Source organism: Brassica napus, chromosome A2, assembly GCF_020379485.1.
Source record: "Brassica napus cultivar Da-Ae chromosome A2, Da-Ae, whole genome shotgun sequence".
NCBI lineage: Eukaryota > Viridiplantae > Streptophyta > Magnoliopsida > Brassicales > Brassicaceae > Brassica > Brassica napus.
This window is the reverse complement of record NC_063435.1, coordinates 1,823,799-1,838,552: the sequence shown is the minus strand read 5'-3', so window position 1 is coordinate 1,838,552 and position 14,754 is coordinate 1,823,799. Positions and strand designations below refer to the sequence as shown.

Genomic DNA, 14,754 nt, shown 5'->3' with positions numbered 1-14,754 from the left:
TGGACTGGGCCTGGGCCTATTTATTCACGAAATTCTTTTCTCTTCTCTCTCTATAACATGCAGATATGATTGCAAAGTGATAACTATGATTCTTTGCTACTGTAAAATGTATTGCATGTAATTTACTATTTTTATTGCTAATTCACTGGAAAAAAATACATTTTCACTAGGTAAATGCAATGTAAACAATATAACTGAAGAAATAATCAGAATCTACATAGGAGGAGTAACTAATGATCCCTCAGCTTGCGAGCTATGGTCATCAAGCCACGAGATGATATCAGCCAAGACGCGGAGAATCATCTCGTCTGGTTCTCCTTCAAGCAGAGAATGATAAGCGTCTTTATACAAAACTATCTTCTTGTCTGAACTTTTCGCTTTCTGGTAAAGCTCTCGGCTCACCGATGGATCCGTCACTGTATCAGCCTCTCCATGTAGAATCAGTATTGGTAAAGACACCTTCAAAATATCAAAACCAAGATTACTATTATTCTGATTCTGCTTTTTTTTTCAGGTTTTCTCATATGTTATTATTACCTTTCCCAACTGTTGCTCAATCTCCTGAGTTGTTCTAAGCATTTCCACAGCGGTCCGTAGACGCGGTTGATCGTATCTGGGCCGTTAATAGATTCTTAAAAGCCTATGGGCCTTGGACTGGGCCTGGGCCTATTTATTCACGAAACTCTTTTCTCTTCTCTCTCTATAACATGCAGATATGATTGCAAAGTGATAACTATGATTCTTTGCTACTGTAAAATGTATTGCATGTAATTTACTATTTTTATTGCTAATTCACTGGAAAAAAATACATTTTCACTAGGTAAATGCAATGTAAACAATATAACTGAAGAAATAATCAGAATCTACATAGGAGGAGTAACTAATGATCCCTCAGCTTGCGAGCTATGGTCATCAAGCCACGAGATGATATCAGCCAAGACGCGGAGAATCATCTCGTCTGGTTCTCCTTCAAGCAGAGAATGATAAGCGTCTTTATACAAAACTATCTTCTTGTCTGAACTTTTCGCTTTCTGGTAAAGCTCTCGGCTCACCGATGGATCCGTCACTGTATCAGCCTCTCCATGTAGAATCAGTATTGGTAAAGACACCTTCAAAATATCAAAACCAAGATTACTATTATTCTGATTCTGCTTTTTTTTCAGGTTTTCTCATATGTTATTATTACCTTTCCCAACTGTTGCTCAATCTCCTGAGTTGTTCTAAGCATTTCCACAGCGGTCCGTAGACGCGGTTGATCGTATCTGGGCCGTTAATAGATTCTTAAAAGCCTATGGGCCTTGGACTGGGCCTGGGCCTATTTATTCACGAAACTCTTTTCTCTTCTCTCTCTATAACATGCAGATATGATTGCAAAGTGATAACTATGATTCTTTGCTACTGTAAAATGTATTGCATGTAATTTACTATTTTTATTGCTAATTCACTGGAAAAAAATACATTTTCACTAGGTAAATGCAATGTAAACAATATAACTGAAGAAATAATCAGAATCTACATAGGAGGAGTAACTAATGATCCCTCAGCTTGCGAGCTATGGTCATCAAGCCACGAGATGATATCAGCCAAGACGCGGAGAATCATCTCGTCTGGTTCTCCTTCAAGCAGAGAATGATAAGCGTCTTTATACAAAACTATCTTCTTGTCTGAACTTTTCGCTTTCTGGTAAAGCTCTCGGCTCACCGATGGATCCGTCACTGTATCAGCCTCTCCATGTAGAATCAGTATTGGTAAAGACACCTTCAAAATATCAAAACCAAGATTACTATTATTCTGATTCTGCTTTTTTTTTCAGGTTTTCTCATATGTTATTATTACCTTTCCCAACTGTTGCTCAATCTCCTGAGTTGTTCTAAGCATTTCCACAGCGGTCCGTAGACGCGGTTGATCGTATCTGGGCCGTTAATAGATTCTTAAAAGCCTATGGGCCTTGGACTGGGCCTGGGCCTATTTATTCACGAAACTCTTTTCTCTTCTCTCTCTATAACATGCAGATATGATTGCAAAGTGATAACTATGATTCTTTGCTACTGTAAAATGTATTGCATGTAATTTACTATTTTTATTGCTAATTCACTGGAAAAAATACATTTTCACTAGGTAAATGCAATGTAAACAATATAACTGAAGAAATAATCAGAATCTACATAGGAGGAGTAACTAATGATCCCTCAGCTTGCGAGCTATGGTCATCAAGCCACGAGATGATATCAGCCAAGACGCGGAGAATCATCTCGTCTGGTTCTCCTTCAAGCAGAGAATGATAAGCGTCTTTATACAAAACTATCTTCTTGTCTGAACTTTTCGCTTTCTGGTAAAGCTCTCGGCTCACCGATGGATCCGTCACTGTATCAGCCTCTCCATGTAGAATCAGTATTGGTAAAGACACCTTCAAAATATCAAAACCAAGATTACTATTATTCTGATTCTGCTTTTTTTTTCAGGTTTTCTCATATGTTATTATTACCTTTCCCAACTGTTGCTCAATCTCCTGAGTTGTTCTAAGCATTTCCACAGCGGTCCGTAGACGCGGTTTGCCGCTGTAACATATGACATTGTATTGCGTCTGCAAAATTTCAAAAAAACAAGAACATTAGTTTCTGTAAAAGAAATTGACTTAAAGCTGTGAATCATGTTTATTATTACCATGTTTCTCTTCCTGACATCTCTAAAAGCTGCTTCTGCTAAATCCTTCTGTGGAACCAGCTTGTGTTTCGGTAGAACGTTAGCTAAACCGATCAGAATCTGTTTTAACACTGGTGGTGGAACCATATCATCTGCAATCTGGAATAGATATTAGATAGTTCAATCATGTTTAATGTAATGAACAATTCAAATAAGACGAAAGAGAGAAACAAGTGTTTACTTTGCACATAGGTGCTACCAAAACTGCACCGGTCCACGCATCTGGTTGCTTGAAATGTATTTTGAGAGACACGGCTCCACCCATTGACTGTCCAAATAGAAAGCTAGGTAGAGAACTAAACTCTGGATTATCTACAACCCAAAAAAAAAAATCAAACCTTGAGAGTTTACCCTTTCGTAATGTGATTGAAAGTTTGTACCTTTTACGTTGGAGTAATGCTCAATGACATCTTCAACAAGAAGATCAAAGCTAGGGATGAATCCGTGCAAGCCTTGAGATAAACCAAACCCTGGATAGTCCATAGCAAAAACTCCATATCCGGACAATGCCAATCTCCTTGCAATCCCTGTTAAAAATGGATCTAGTAAGCAACCAAACATTGAGCTATCTCTGCTTAGAAAGAAGAAACAAAAACATACCTTCGAAGAAGAACGTGCAAGTGTCTCCATAACCATGGCAGAAACAAACCAAAGCTCTGGGGCTAGAAGCTTGAGGAAGCCAGCTTTTGGAGAAGATCTCAACTCCTCTTGAATTCACCTCATAAGACTATACATTAATCAAAAATTATTAAAACCCCCCAAAAAAAAAAGTTGCTTCCTTAATCAAGCAATGGAAACCAAACCCTTGTCTTGTTTTACCTCCTTTGTCTTAATTCCATCTCCTGGTGTCTGCAACGACACAAAAAAAAATCAAAACTTTTAATTAAAAAAAAAAACACAAAGCTATTCAGACAAAAGCTGAAGCTGTTTGGTTGGTTGGTTGGTCCAGCGATCGATTTTAGACGGAACCAGATTCGATTTGTTTTTTGTTTTTTACCTTGAAGAGGATATGATCGAGATTAAGCTGAGTATCTTTCAAGGAATCGCGAACGTGACGGCGAGACGGAGCTTCGTCGAGATTAACGTCCTTGAATCGCCGGAGATCGTCGGTGTCTACCTTCGCCGTCGTGGCCATCGATCTCTTCCTTGGCCACTCTGTTCTTCTTCCCTTATCTACAAACCCTATGGTAAACAAACAAATAAAAAATTGTTATCTAAATAAATAACCAAGTAACAAAAACATTTTTAACCTTAGGTAAATCTCAAGTTTATTTTTAAATTTAAATGTGGATAATTAATTTACGGATGAAAGTTAGTGGCGGCCAATGGTTATCGTGTAAAGGACTGAAAAGCAAAAGCTTTGCTGATCTCAGAGCCATTAACATCAAATATATAAGAAGAATCGTTAAAAAGAATGTATTTAGAAGGATAAGGTGACACGAAAGTGAGCAAGGTGATTTCTAAAGAGATCGTGAGGATTACGCAATTATTATTATTATTGAGTTTATGTGGTTCATGTCTTGTCTTTGTCTTTAGTGATGCTTTCAGCGTGTGAACTAATGCTGTCGGGAGTATTACTACTATTTGAGATTGGATCCAGGAAAGATCCTACGGGGATATGCTGACGGGTCTGTGTTGTTTGATGGACGACAACCGATTAATGCGATGCAACGTGTATACTATAATGCAAATAGTATAATAGAATTCGTTTTTTTTTTTAATTTTCTTACCAAAAATAAACTAATTGGTTTTGTTATATACTACTCTGAAAAAAAGAGGACGATAATACGTATATGTTCATTGTTTGACCAGTACTGTAATTTTTTATTTTTTTGAAACATACCAGTACTGTATATAAATAAAAAATTGGAAGATAATTTAGTAAGCACAAGGCCAATTATAAATGCATAGAAACCGGAATATTAAGCTGTCCACAAAATATAAATCACACTTACTGACTTACTAGCTACCCTATCTCTCCAAATTTAGAATGATCTTTTTTGTTTTCCTCTAAATCAAATCCGTTTTAAAGTCATAAAGTTTGTAGATTTCGTGAGTGTTAGTGATCTAACTTGATTTGCTTCCTTTTGCTTGGAACCAAATTTCAATTCAGGGCGTTACCTTTGCAACATTCAGCAGAACGCCTTCATGTCTCGGGAGGATCTTGTCGTTTGTCCTAAGCCTCGACGTGTTGGCTTACTCTCCAACAACATCATTCGCCCTCTCAGATTTCACATGAGGTACACACAAAAAGCATCCTCCTTTTTTTTTCTTCTTTCTCAGATTCTCTTCTGATTATAACTAACTTTGTTTTGGTTTCTCTGTTTTCTAGTCAAACCGCTACTGATTTGTGTGATTCTAAAGCTGGTGCTGAGCTTCTCGACATTATTCGTAGAAAGGTATGACTCTTTATTCAACTTGATGTTAGTCTAGTAGTCTAGTTTGTATTCTTATTACAATCTTTTGGTCTCCCTCCAAACCTTTCCTTTAAACTCATTAGTCATGTGGTTTGTTATTATCTCTATATCTATACAGGAGGAGGATAAAGGAACAATAGGGCAGTTACTATCATCATCCCCCCCACCCTATTTTCCTGGTTCACCTCCAAGCAGAGCGGTGAACCCATTAGCTCAAGATGCTCGCTTTCGAGATGAGAAACTCACTCCAGTCTCACCAAACTCTCCTTTCCTTCATCCCAATTCATCATCAACCGGTTTTCCATCTCCATCTTCATCTCGTGGATGCGGCAGAATGAAGTTTGGACTCGCACCACCTGCAGTTAGAGTAGAAGGGTTCGATTGCTTGAGCCGTGACCACCAAAACTCCAGCATCCCTGCCATGGCTTAGTAGACAAGAACATAAAACAAGTGTACATAGAGATTCCGTGATCGTTCTTTCACCAATGCCTAACAGAGGAGTTTGATCACCACTACCATTTTGAAGCAAATGAATATGTCAAATCTTTTAGCGTTTTTTTTTCTCCATATTTTCCTGAGAGATAGAGAGGGAGGAGGAGGAAAAGTCACCGTTACCTAACCTGTTATTCAGGTTAGTACTTTGTATATAAGTATATGTAGTACATATTGGGTGGTTTTTTCTGAGTCCGGCGGATCTTTATTATCATTAATAGGAAGATTAGAAGAATGTATAAAGTTTTGTTGGGCGATAACTCTTGTTCGGTTGTAATTTATATAGAGATAATCGATTTAGATTATCTTCTTACTCAGAGAACATCATCATTTTTTTTAGTGTATAGTAATGCATTTGTTAACTTATGGTGGGTTTAAGTTCTCTCACAATGCCTTTGTATATGTACTTTAGTGATTCAACAAATCTGTATATTAATGCCTAATCGTATTGTTCTTCTTCTGAATTCTTATATTATCACGTGTGAAATACAGCTTAAATACAAAAGTATTGTTAAAAATAATATTTTCACATCAACGATACAGATGCAATGCATACACTTTGAAAAAAATTATCTATTTACATTTAAAAAAATGTTACATTTGGTTTTATCAAATTTTCTCATCACAATTGCTTATCAAGGAAGAAAAAAAAACAGACAGTTATTTCTCGCGGGAAGACAATTAACGGAACAGACACATCTGTTGGATTAAAAAAATAACTAACTACAACGACCATTAACCGCCATAATATCTCTCCTGTCTACATAAACCTTTCTTTTCGTTTCTTCAATTCTCTCCTCTCACTCTTTGTTCTTCAACTCTCAAGTATCGTACTCTGCTTGAGAGAGTTTTTCTCTTCTCCTTGTTTGGTCTCATCCTAAAGAAGAAAAAGAGAAAGCAATTAGAAGAAGAGGGCAAAACAAAATGGCTGGTGGTGATCCAAAACCAATTGCTCTTCAAGACAACGAAGATGAGGATATTTTCTATGACGCTTACTCTGAAGAATATCTTATGAGCCTCATGTCTAACCCAAATCCTAATCTCATGGACTTACCCTTCAGCAAAAATACTCTTCTTGCCCCTCCTCCAGCGCCAGCCTTGGAGATTAACAGAACCGCGTTGTTGGGAGATCCTTCGGTTTTAAACGCTCATGGGGACACCATCAAAGAGTATCTTAAATCACTTAGAATCGATGATGATTCACTTACTGTGAACACGTCGGATACACTTAGTGATGATATCAACGAATACATCGATTATACTGACCTAGGAGAGATTGGTAATGAAAATGTCGGAGAGAGCGGTATTCTTCAGGCGAATGCTCACGTTTTTGCGGAAAATACTATGAACTTTGAAACCGGTGGTGCATCGGCGATGCCTGTCCCGGTGATTACACCAACACCGACCATCTCTCAAGGACTTTTCTTATGCACCTATTGCAACCTTCTTCGACAACTAGTCCATGCTAATGGTATATATATATATCTCTATCTCTTACATTTTATTGTTACACTGATCTTTATTTGAGTGGTTGTACGTGTTATGTGGTTACACAGGTCAGGAGATGATGAGACTTGATCTCTTTGGAGGGATTGGATACTTCTGCCATGCGGTTATCGAGACTCGACGTTTCGATGGTTCAAACGAACTTCGATACCAAATGAATTTAAAGATGGAGGATGTGAAGAAATTTATTGAAGGTTATTGTGCGGCTAGGGCAGCAGAAGGTTTTGTAATAATGCAAGACACTAATGCTGATTTCTATCAAGCTATGAATGCTTGTACCACAAGCAGCCAGTTACTTATGTCGACGTTGCCACCACGTGTTGATATTCCAATGTCTTTGGCTGTGCCTAATAAATCTCTAAATGTTGCATCTGTGCCCCCTGCTGCGAAAGGAAAGCCAAGGAGACAAACCAATCTCTCTGCACAGGTTCTTTTCTCTAATTTCTCAAACTATAACCATTTATCATCATAGGAGAATTTGTTACTCGAGCCACAAGAATTCGTCTACCATATGGTTAGATATTAGGTTTTATAATATGTTATTTACGCTTTTATTGTATATAGTAATTACTGGTCTGCACGGAAGATAGTGAGTCTGCATGGGTTTGCATGTGGATTAAGATTTAAGAACATGTTTTTTTTTGCCTCATGAACATTAATTTTAGTGATCTCACTGATGTTTGGTTTTGTGGTTGATCTCTATGTGCCGAGGACAAGAACAGAGGAAGCGGACTAGGAGCTTAACAGTGAAAGACATGAGCGAGCTTTGGGATCTTCCCATTGAAGAAGCGGCCAGAAAGTTGAGGATTTGCACCACAGCGGTTAAAAAGATATGCCGGAGGGGAGAGGTATTTCGATGGCCACGCCGGAAGGTAAATATTATCGAACCGGACCAGACCACTATGAAAATCTGCTTTTAGATTTCTTTATTTATCTTACTTTTATTTTTTACTTACTTTTGGTAAACTGATGTGTAGCTTGCAAGTCTGCGGGAGAAAGTCGCGGCACTAAAGATTGTTGTAAGCCAATCAACCGATGTAGGAGTACGGGCTCGAGCTGAAGTGAAGATCGAGAATTTTGAAAAACAGATTGATGCTATCTATAGTAAAGCACGCTAAAACGCTGAAGAGAGTTTTAGATAATCATAGACTACTTGCATTGATTACTACTTCCTTTGGTCATCTTTAAGTATTGTCACCATTACCAGTTGGTTTTGATGGAATGTTTGTACTACAGTTTATGCCTCTTGTCTCGACATGAGATATACATTTGGTTTGTCATCACTTTTCTTTTGAAAACTATACGTTATTGAACGATTTATGTCACTTATCTCTGCATGATATAAACTTGTGTTACCTTCATTCACTCTTTCTTCTTTTTGGAAAGTTATGATATTAAACGAAAAATTATAAATATTTGCAATCACGCTAATATATTAATATTGTCAATTTCATCCAAATTACTTGGAATGTGAAAATGATATTTGGATGAAAGGAAATATTGAGGGAATATAAAATTTCTAGAAAGTGAATAGGTTATAAGCCGTGTTTGACCACTGCTTGAAAAATCCTGAAATGAGATTGATGAACTACTATTCTGAAAAATTAAAATAAAAAAATGAAGTTGTGGGAGAGGTTGGTTCACATCAATATTACATATCGACCTGATTAAATCCTTCATCTATGGCACTCTCCCAAAATGCACTGTAAATGTAAAACACAATTAACCAGAGCACGAAACGAGGGAACAACTTTGACAAATCAGATACTTTTGCCAATATGGCAACTCACTTGTCACTTCATTCCACCCTGTTTCCTATTTGGCTGGCTTGTGTGTAGCTTAAATATTTACGCATCTTAGGTGATAAGAGTTTGAATTAGTTTTAGTTTTTAGCTTTTAGTCATAGTTATTAGTTTTGACGAAAACAAATGAGTTTGTATAAAGAATTACACATTGTAATTTGTATGTTATTTTATAGTTGCTGCCTTGCTGGAGGTGGTGAATTCTGATAATACAAACAAATAATTAACAGTTATCTGATTTAAAGTGTAACTTATACTATATCGTGGCCCGTGCGTAATGTATGCAATTCACGTTAAAGTAGAGTGTCGAGACCAGTTAGAGAAAAAGAAAGGCGAGATCCTTTGGGCGTTGATTAAGACTATTTTGTATTAATACTTTACGGGTTGTTTGTTAACATAAAACCATTGAATTGTGAATGACTGTAAATTTATGTAATAAGAAGTAATGATGTTATTCAAAATTTAAACATCTTGAACTGATTCAAACACACAAAATTTACAAATCAGTTACGGAAATTATAACATATAACAATATATAAACCGTGTGACCCAAGTTTTGAATCAATAGATGAAACCCTAATTTCTACTCCCTTTGTTCCCAATCATCAATCGATCGTACAGCACAGTCCGACACAAGGGGCAAGTGTTTCTGCGTTGAAACCACACCAAGAGGCATTTTTCATGGAAGACATGAGAACAGGTCATGCGTGTAGAGACACCGTGTTTACCGGAGACAAAACTATCCAGACAAATAGAACACGGTTCTGTTTCCATCTTAGAAGTCTTCAACTCCTCTTTGCTCATCTTCCCTAGTTGAACCATCCTCGTTAACACCTCTTCCTTCGATGGAGAAGGGGTTATCTTGACAGTGATGGTCACACCTAAACCGTTACAACCAAAACCTAACGTTGCTGCAATCTCTGAGATCTCTGGGGCTAATTTATCAGACAACCAACGGTGGCTAGCGAACTGATTTTGGAGAACCTCTCTGCGGCTAAACCCTAACTTGGTTGCAGTCCTTCAGATCTTCGGTGATAACCAACGGCGGTTGATGAGTTGATCTTGGATGAGCCTTCGGATGTGGTGACGACCTAAGTAACTAGGGAGACTTATATCTACGCGAACGCTTGGAGAAACTTGAATCTCATCAGATATTGTGTCGACGACGATGATGATTGAGTTTGGGTAGCTTCCTGAACGTCTCTCATGTTTGAAGTCGCTCAGCTCCACATGGGGACGAATCATGTTCTGAACACAGAGAAGAAAGAGATAACTATTTTTTTTTAGAGAATATACATAACTAATATAAGCGCGTCGGCATCGATCACTTCCCTTTTTCTCTTTCTGTTTTGGTATAAAATTTCCTTTTTTGGTTTTTATAGGTTGAGGACAATTATAAATTAATTATTGTAATTTCAGGTGGTAGGAATATAGAATTTTCATTTTGATTGATTAAAACCCTTAAATTATGTGGTATCTTTGACAATTACTCAGTGAAACGCCAACTTATCAACTCAGGGTAACGCTGGAGAAACCACCAGCCAATTTTAACATGGTTATGGGTTTTTGTTTCAAGCCATTTAGATATTTGTTTGTGTTGCAGGCCAGTGATTGCATCGCAGTTGCTTTTGGTGGACGAAGTGATTCGTGCAGGAAGAAACATGAGGAAGCCTACTGCTTAAAGTCCTTAAGCTTTCTTCGTTCTAAATTTTCCAGACCTGTCTTTTTTTTGGTTATGAGAAACATCTTCCAATCTGATCTCTTAGATTTGGTAGATTTTTGGAAACTGAGGAAATGGAAAAACAAACAAAATCTATAACTGTTCTTATAGTGAGCTGACCCTTATTGTAAAAACGCCATGGTTAAAGATTCAGATCTTACAAAAGCATCTATAACAAGGACCTTATATTGGTCAGAGTTACCCTCTTCTTGTACTCTTTCTTCATTTCCTCCAAAACATCGTCCTCGGTGCTGCAGAATCAACGGAAAAGTTCCATGATCGGACAAGTTTGTTTTTAGCATCGGCATGAACTCAGGATACTTTCATCAGGGAGTTGCTAAAAAAAAGAACTTGTGAGCCAAGAACAAACTCGGATTTTGAACTGTACTACACCATTAGAGAACATCGTTTTTTCCCATCTCTTTACACTAATAGTCTAATACTACCAAAACAATGAACACAATTTTTTGCACTAACACAGAAGAAACAGAACAACCATGAAGAAGAAAGAGAAAGCCACAAAACAGAAAAGAGACACTAGAGAAAACTGAAGCATTTTGTTATAGAGAAAAGGGGAGCAAAATAATTGTTAAGCTATTTTGACATTCCCATTGAATGATGAAAATATAAGAAGAGAAAAGACTAATAATATATAACCTCATTAAGATTATAGGTGGTGAAAGACAAAACAAAGAAGAAAATGGGAAAAATCTTGTCAACACTTTTAATTCTTTCTTGTTGTTTGTTGATTCTCTTGTGTGTGTTTAAGGTGTTTTTAACAACCTTTGACAAGATGAGGAATACAAATCGGGGAAATGTACTTTGATTTTCTTGCTTGTCTTTGTCTTGATCTCACCCATGGGAAACATCCACTGCCTCTCTTCTTGTTCTTCTCCATTTGCTGTTCTTCTTCACTCTTCTTTTGCTCTTCTTCTCCTTTTTCTTTAGTCATCTCTTGCTTGTCTTCTTCTTCTTTACTCATCTCCTGCTTCTCTTCTTCTTTTTTACTCATCTCGTGCTTCTCTTCTTCCTTCTCATCCTCTGCCAACTTCAAATCCTGAAAAACCAAATTGCTCACTATCAACATATATTTCAAGAACTAACTTACGTACGTTGCTCCTAAGATGAGGTTTATTTTTACAGTTCAGAAGTTATTGGTCTTTTGGGCTACTTTTATAGTTTCATGTCCAAAGTGTAAATGACGATTTAAAATAAAATGAGATTATTATGTTTATAGTATAATTTGTGCCCTCTCGAGTTACAATTACAAAACCATATTTAGTTACACATTGAGTCTGAGACTATAAGTGTATAGATACATAAATGCATGCACGCATATACTATGTATATATATAGATAGATAACGTATTCAATGATCTTGATGGTAGTCACGTGAGTTGGGACACAAAATCTAGGAATGGGGTCTAATGAAAGATTTTTTCATGAAATATTGATAGCATATGATTGATTATACATTTTTGTGCTTTCTCTGACTATACTCATGTGTACCATGTTTCATATACTGTGAATGAATTCGAATCTTAAAATGAATCCTGTAGCATAATGTATAGAAAACACTAAAGTGGAAGAGTGTTATATCGTTGTCTATTCTGTGACTGAAACATTGGGACTATAATTATTTGTTTGGTGTGTTTTTTTCTTATTTTGCGAAATAATCTAATTATTGACGCACGAGCATTTCAAAATGTTGTGCAATTATTAATTTCCCTACCACATTCATGGACCTCATGGTAGGGAATTATGTAGTTTTTCGAATACTTTAGTAGTTGAGATTTGTTTTTTCTGCCTTTGTTAGCATTTAATACAATTTTCAATTGAATGCACGTTTTTGGGTAAAGATTGAATGCATGTTTTCTTAGATACTCCCTCTGTATCATGGTTTTTAAGGTTTTTAACATGGATTAAGGAAATACAAATTTTTATACGATTTATTTCGGTTACATAAAATATTATTAAATAAAATTAGTTTAAGAGTAGAAAATGACAGTATTTTGTAATTGGTCACAAAATTTAAATGTTATTAAATTATATATAGAATAGCGAGAACATGAATTATTTTGTAACAAAATTTTTTTTTAAGCACCACTTAAAATAATACAGAGAGAGTATAGTATTTCTTTTGAAAAAAAAGATTTGAAATCAACACAAATTATTTGTAAACCATTTTTTTTAAATGATATAGGAAATTTTAAAATAAATCACCTCGAAAATGATATATGATACATGTGTCTGAAATCATATTTTGCTTGTTCTTTTTTTTATTGAATTACAAACCATTTTTTTATGTTTTAAAAAACAACAATTACATTCAAGAACTATACCATATATATAAGACCATGATTAACCTCGGTCTCTTAATTGAGTTCTTAGCTCCGGCTAAGAGACGATTCTTAAATTTTCTTAGATTTTAACTAAAAAAATTAAGAACCGTCTCTTAAATAAGAGATATAAGAGCCGTCTATTAACTAAAAATATTTTTAAAAAGAAAAAAAAAGTATCAAATAATGAATTAAGAACCCATGCTAAAAGAGAAAAAAAAAGTAGCTCATTAATGAATAAAGTAAAAAAAAATTGGAAGAATTGTTCAAGAACGTTATAATATAAATATTTCTCCCGGTGTGGTTTACAGTCTATATGAGTTTGCAATGTTGTCCACAAAAAAAAAAAGTACCTCTGGTTGACATTCCAGTTTGAGATTGAAATCCACCAGCAAATCATTAGCTTCCACGTATCGTTTCAGCGACCGTTCCATGATCGGAGGCGTCTCTGCCGGACTAGGGCTACCGGAGCTACTATCCACCCACGTACTCTTGATGCCTACATCTCGTTTCAGCCCCACAACTTTCTCTTCTGCTAAAAGAACACCCCACAATTTTATTTTTATCAGAAGACAAAAAAATTAATAAAGAAGAAAATAAACTTCAAGAAAACTAAACTTATCAACAAACAAACGGGGGACATATTTAAAATTTAATCACCTCGAACAAGAACAGGGTCAAGAGCATAAAGATCCTCGTGAATGACTCTGACGTTAGGATTATTATTATTATTATTGGTTTTATTTTGACCAATCTTCGTCAAAGGATTGGGAATAGGGCAGTGAAGAGGAGCAGACATGGTGGTCAAGTTTCTGAAAGATCTTGCACGTAGTGTTTTAGAAGACAAACACTCCATCGGAACTTCTCCAGACAATGGGTTGCATATATATTTCTCTGCTTCGTTCCACTTTGAATTCAACGCAAACCCTTCTTGTGTTAACCAGTCTCTCTTATTGAACATTGACTTTGCTTGTAACGCTGCAACCCAAAAAGAAAAACATTCCTCCTTTGTTTTGAATTTCGTTTTGATTCAATATAACAATTTGATTGCTCGTTAGAAACTTACATTTGAGTGCATTTGTGAAGGAATATGTTGATGGGTCAATCTCTTCTGTTATAAAAATTTATACATTTTCAGAAGAAATAACTCGTCAACACAGTAAGATAAAGAGAAAGAGTGGTAAAGTCTTAACCACCTTTGAGACTGTATCCAGGAGATGAGGCAGTACTAGAGATGTTGTTAACGTTGATTCTTGAAGAAGACTTGTGATAATCTTCTCTGAAGCTGCCAACGTAAGAAGCAGAGAACCTTCTAGAAGTCGGGTTTTCGCGGATGAACCGAGCTCTTCGATCCCATTCTCTTAGGTTCATAAACTCAGGCTCTTCCCCGGGCAGAGCCATTAGAACCGAAATATTTCCTCCTCTTCTTTTTTTTTTTTAAGAAAGAAAAAAGCTAACGAGGGAGGAATGAAGCAATCAGGCAGCACCTATGAAAAGATATATACTCTCTTTTTTTCTATAAGTGAATTATTTGATTTGCTTATCTATTACAAAAATCATATTGGGTATTAATATTAAAATTCTTTTGTGTCTCTTGACAGATTGAAAATAGTTATTTTTTAAAAATGCAGAGAGATGCGTCTGAGGTTGTTAATTAATTATATTGACTGCTTGCCATGTACTGAAAAAGTCTTGCAATATAGCAGTTTTGTTTTTTCGTGGGTGTAATCAATTTATACGAATCAAACTCACTTGGCATTTTCTGCTATTTTGTT

The 14,754-nt window shown here is 36.1% G+C and overlaps 5 protein-coding genes across 10 annotated transcripts; 2 read left to right on the top strand and 3 right to left on the bottom strand.

Annotated features, from left to right (window-relative positions):
- Nucleotides 1–107: 107 nt before the first annotated feature.
- LOC106354469 (caffeoylshikimate esterase) lies at nt 108–4,244 on the bottom strand. 3 transcript variants are annotated; one of them, XM_048748684.1, is made up of 12 exons: nt 4,007–4,244; nt 3,701–3,885; nt 3,523–3,552; nt 3,304–3,430; nt 3,084–3,230; nt 2,885–3,015; nt 2,665–2,802; nt 2,486–2,584; nt 1,837–2,407; nt 1,187–1,758; nt 538–1,109; nt 108–459 (listed from the first exon to the last, which is right to left on the bottom strand). In XM_048748684.1, the coding sequence occupies exons 1-9, from the start codon at nt 4,086–4,088 to the stop codon at nt 2,162–2,164; spliced, it is 1,185 nt and encodes a 394-aa protein (XP_048604641.1). In that variant the 5' UTR covers nt 4,089–4,244; the 3' UTR covers nt 108–459; nt 538–1,109; nt 1,187–1,758; nt 1,837–2,161. The 3 variants fall into 3 exon arrangements, with proteins under 3 accessions (XP_048604641.1, XP_048604646.1, XP_048604647.1); XM_048748689.1 differs by having other exon boundaries at nt 4,037–4,069; XM_048748690.1 differs by lacking the exon at nt 4,007–4,244 and adding an exon at nt 3,954–3,972.
- Nucleotides 4,245–4,605: 361 nt separating this feature from the next.
- On the top strand, nt 4,606–5,956 carry LOC106355987. Its single transcript, XM_013795840.3, has 3 exons — nt 4,606–4,943; nt 5,036–5,102; nt 5,239–5,956. Exons 1-3 carry the CDS (start codon nt 4,852–4,854, stop codon nt 5,548–5,550), a joined length of 471 nt encoding a protein of 156 aa, XP_013651294.2. The 5' UTR covers nt 4,606–4,851; the 3' UTR covers nt 5,551–5,956.
- A 440-nt stretch (nt 5,957–6,396) lies between these two features.
- On the top strand, nt 6,397–8,587 carry LOC106363575. Its single transcript, XM_013803294.3, has 4 exons — nt 6,397–7,083; nt 7,169–7,545; nt 7,841–7,990; nt 8,096–8,587. Exons 1-4 carry the CDS (start codon nt 6,537–6,539, stop codon nt 8,234–8,236), a joined length of 1,215 nt encoding a protein of 404 aa, XP_013658748.2. The 5' UTR covers nt 6,397–6,536; the 3' UTR covers nt 8,237–8,587.
- Nucleotides 8,588–8,800: 213 nt separating this feature from the next.
- Nucleotides 8,801–10,422, bottom strand: LOC111201727 (E3 ubiquitin-protein ligase RING1-like). Its single transcript, XM_048748749.1, has one exon. It carries the CDS (start codon nt 9,740–9,742, stop codon nt 9,497–9,499), a length of 246 nt encoding a protein of 81 aa, XP_048604706.1. The 5' UTR covers nt 9,743–10,422; the 3' UTR covers nt 8,801–9,496.
- An 858-nt stretch (nt 10,423–11,280) lies between these two features.
- LOC106401947 (mental retardation GTPase activating protein homolog 4-like) lies at nt 11,281–14,623 on the bottom strand. 4 transcript variants are annotated; one of them, XM_048748695.1, is made up of 5 exons: nt 14,176–14,623; nt 14,046–14,090; nt 13,640–13,957; nt 13,333–13,511; nt 11,281–11,697 (listed from the first exon to the last, which is right to left on the bottom strand). In XM_048748695.1, the coding sequence occupies exons 1-5, from the start codon at nt 14,378–14,380 to the stop codon at nt 11,416–11,418; spliced, it is 1,029 nt and encodes a 342-aa protein (XP_048604652.1). In that variant the 5' UTR covers nt 14,381–14,623; the 3' UTR covers nt 11,281–11,415. The 4 variants fall into 4 exon arrangements, with proteins under 4 accessions (XP_048604652.1, XP_048604650.1, XP_048604661.1 ...); XM_048748693.1 differs by having other exon boundaries at nt 13,333–13,514; nt 14,176–14,543; XM_048748704.1 differs by having other exon boundaries at nt 14,046–14,087; nt 14,176–14,516.
- Nucleotides 14,624–14,754: the final 131 nt, after the last annotated feature.

Coding starts and splice junctions, on each gene's coding strand:
- LOC106354469 (XM_048748684.1), bottom strand. CDS start 4,088: ATGTTAATGGCTCTGAGATCAGCAAAGCTTTTGCTTTTCAGTCCTTTA. Junction 2,585..2,664: donor ATGTCAGGAAGAGAAACATG/GTAATAATAAAC, acceptor GAAATTTTGCAG/ACGCAATACAATGTCATATG. Junction 2,408..2,485: donor TTGAGCAACAGTTGGGAAAG/GTAATAATAACA, acceptor GATATTTTGAAG/GTGTCTTTACCAATACTGAT.
- LOC106355987 (XM_013795840.3), top strand. CDS start 4,852: ATGTCTCGGGAGGATCTTGTCGTTTGTCCTAAGCCTCGACGTGTTGGC. Junction 4,944..5,035: donor CCTCTCAGATTTCACATGAG/GTACACACAAAA, acceptor TCTGTTTTCTAG/TCAAACCGCTACTGATTTGT. Junction 5,103..5,238: donor TCGACATTATTCGTAGAAAG/GTATGACTCTTT, acceptor ATATCTATACAG/GAGGAGGATAAAGGAACAAT.
- LOC106363575 (XM_013803294.3), top strand. CDS start 6,537: ATGGCTGGTGGTGATCCAAAACCAATTGCTCTTCAAGACAACGAAGAT. Junction 7,084..7,168: donor ACAACTAGTCCATGCTAATG/GTATATATATAT, acceptor GTGGTTACACAG/GTCAGGAGATGATGAGACTT. Junction 7,546..7,840: donor AAACCAATCTCTCTGCACAG/GTTCTTTTCTCT, acceptor GGACAAGAACAG/AGGAAGCGGACTAGGAGCTT.
- LOC111201727 (XM_048748749.1), bottom strand. CDS start 9,742: ATGGTTCAACTAGGGAAGATGAGCAAAGAGGAGTTGAAGACTTCTAAG.
- LOC106401947 (XM_048748693.1), bottom strand. CDS start 14,380: ATGGCTCTGCCCGGGGAAGAGCCTGAGTTTATGAACCTAAGAGAATGG. Junction 14,091..14,175: donor TCCTGGATACAGTCTCAAAG/GTGGTTAAGACT, acceptor TTTTTATAACAG/AAGAGATTGACCCATCAACA. Junction 13,515..13,639: donor TGACCCTGTTCTTGTTCGAG/GTGATTAAATTT, acceptor GTGTTCTTTTAG/CAGAAGAGAAAGTTGTGGGG.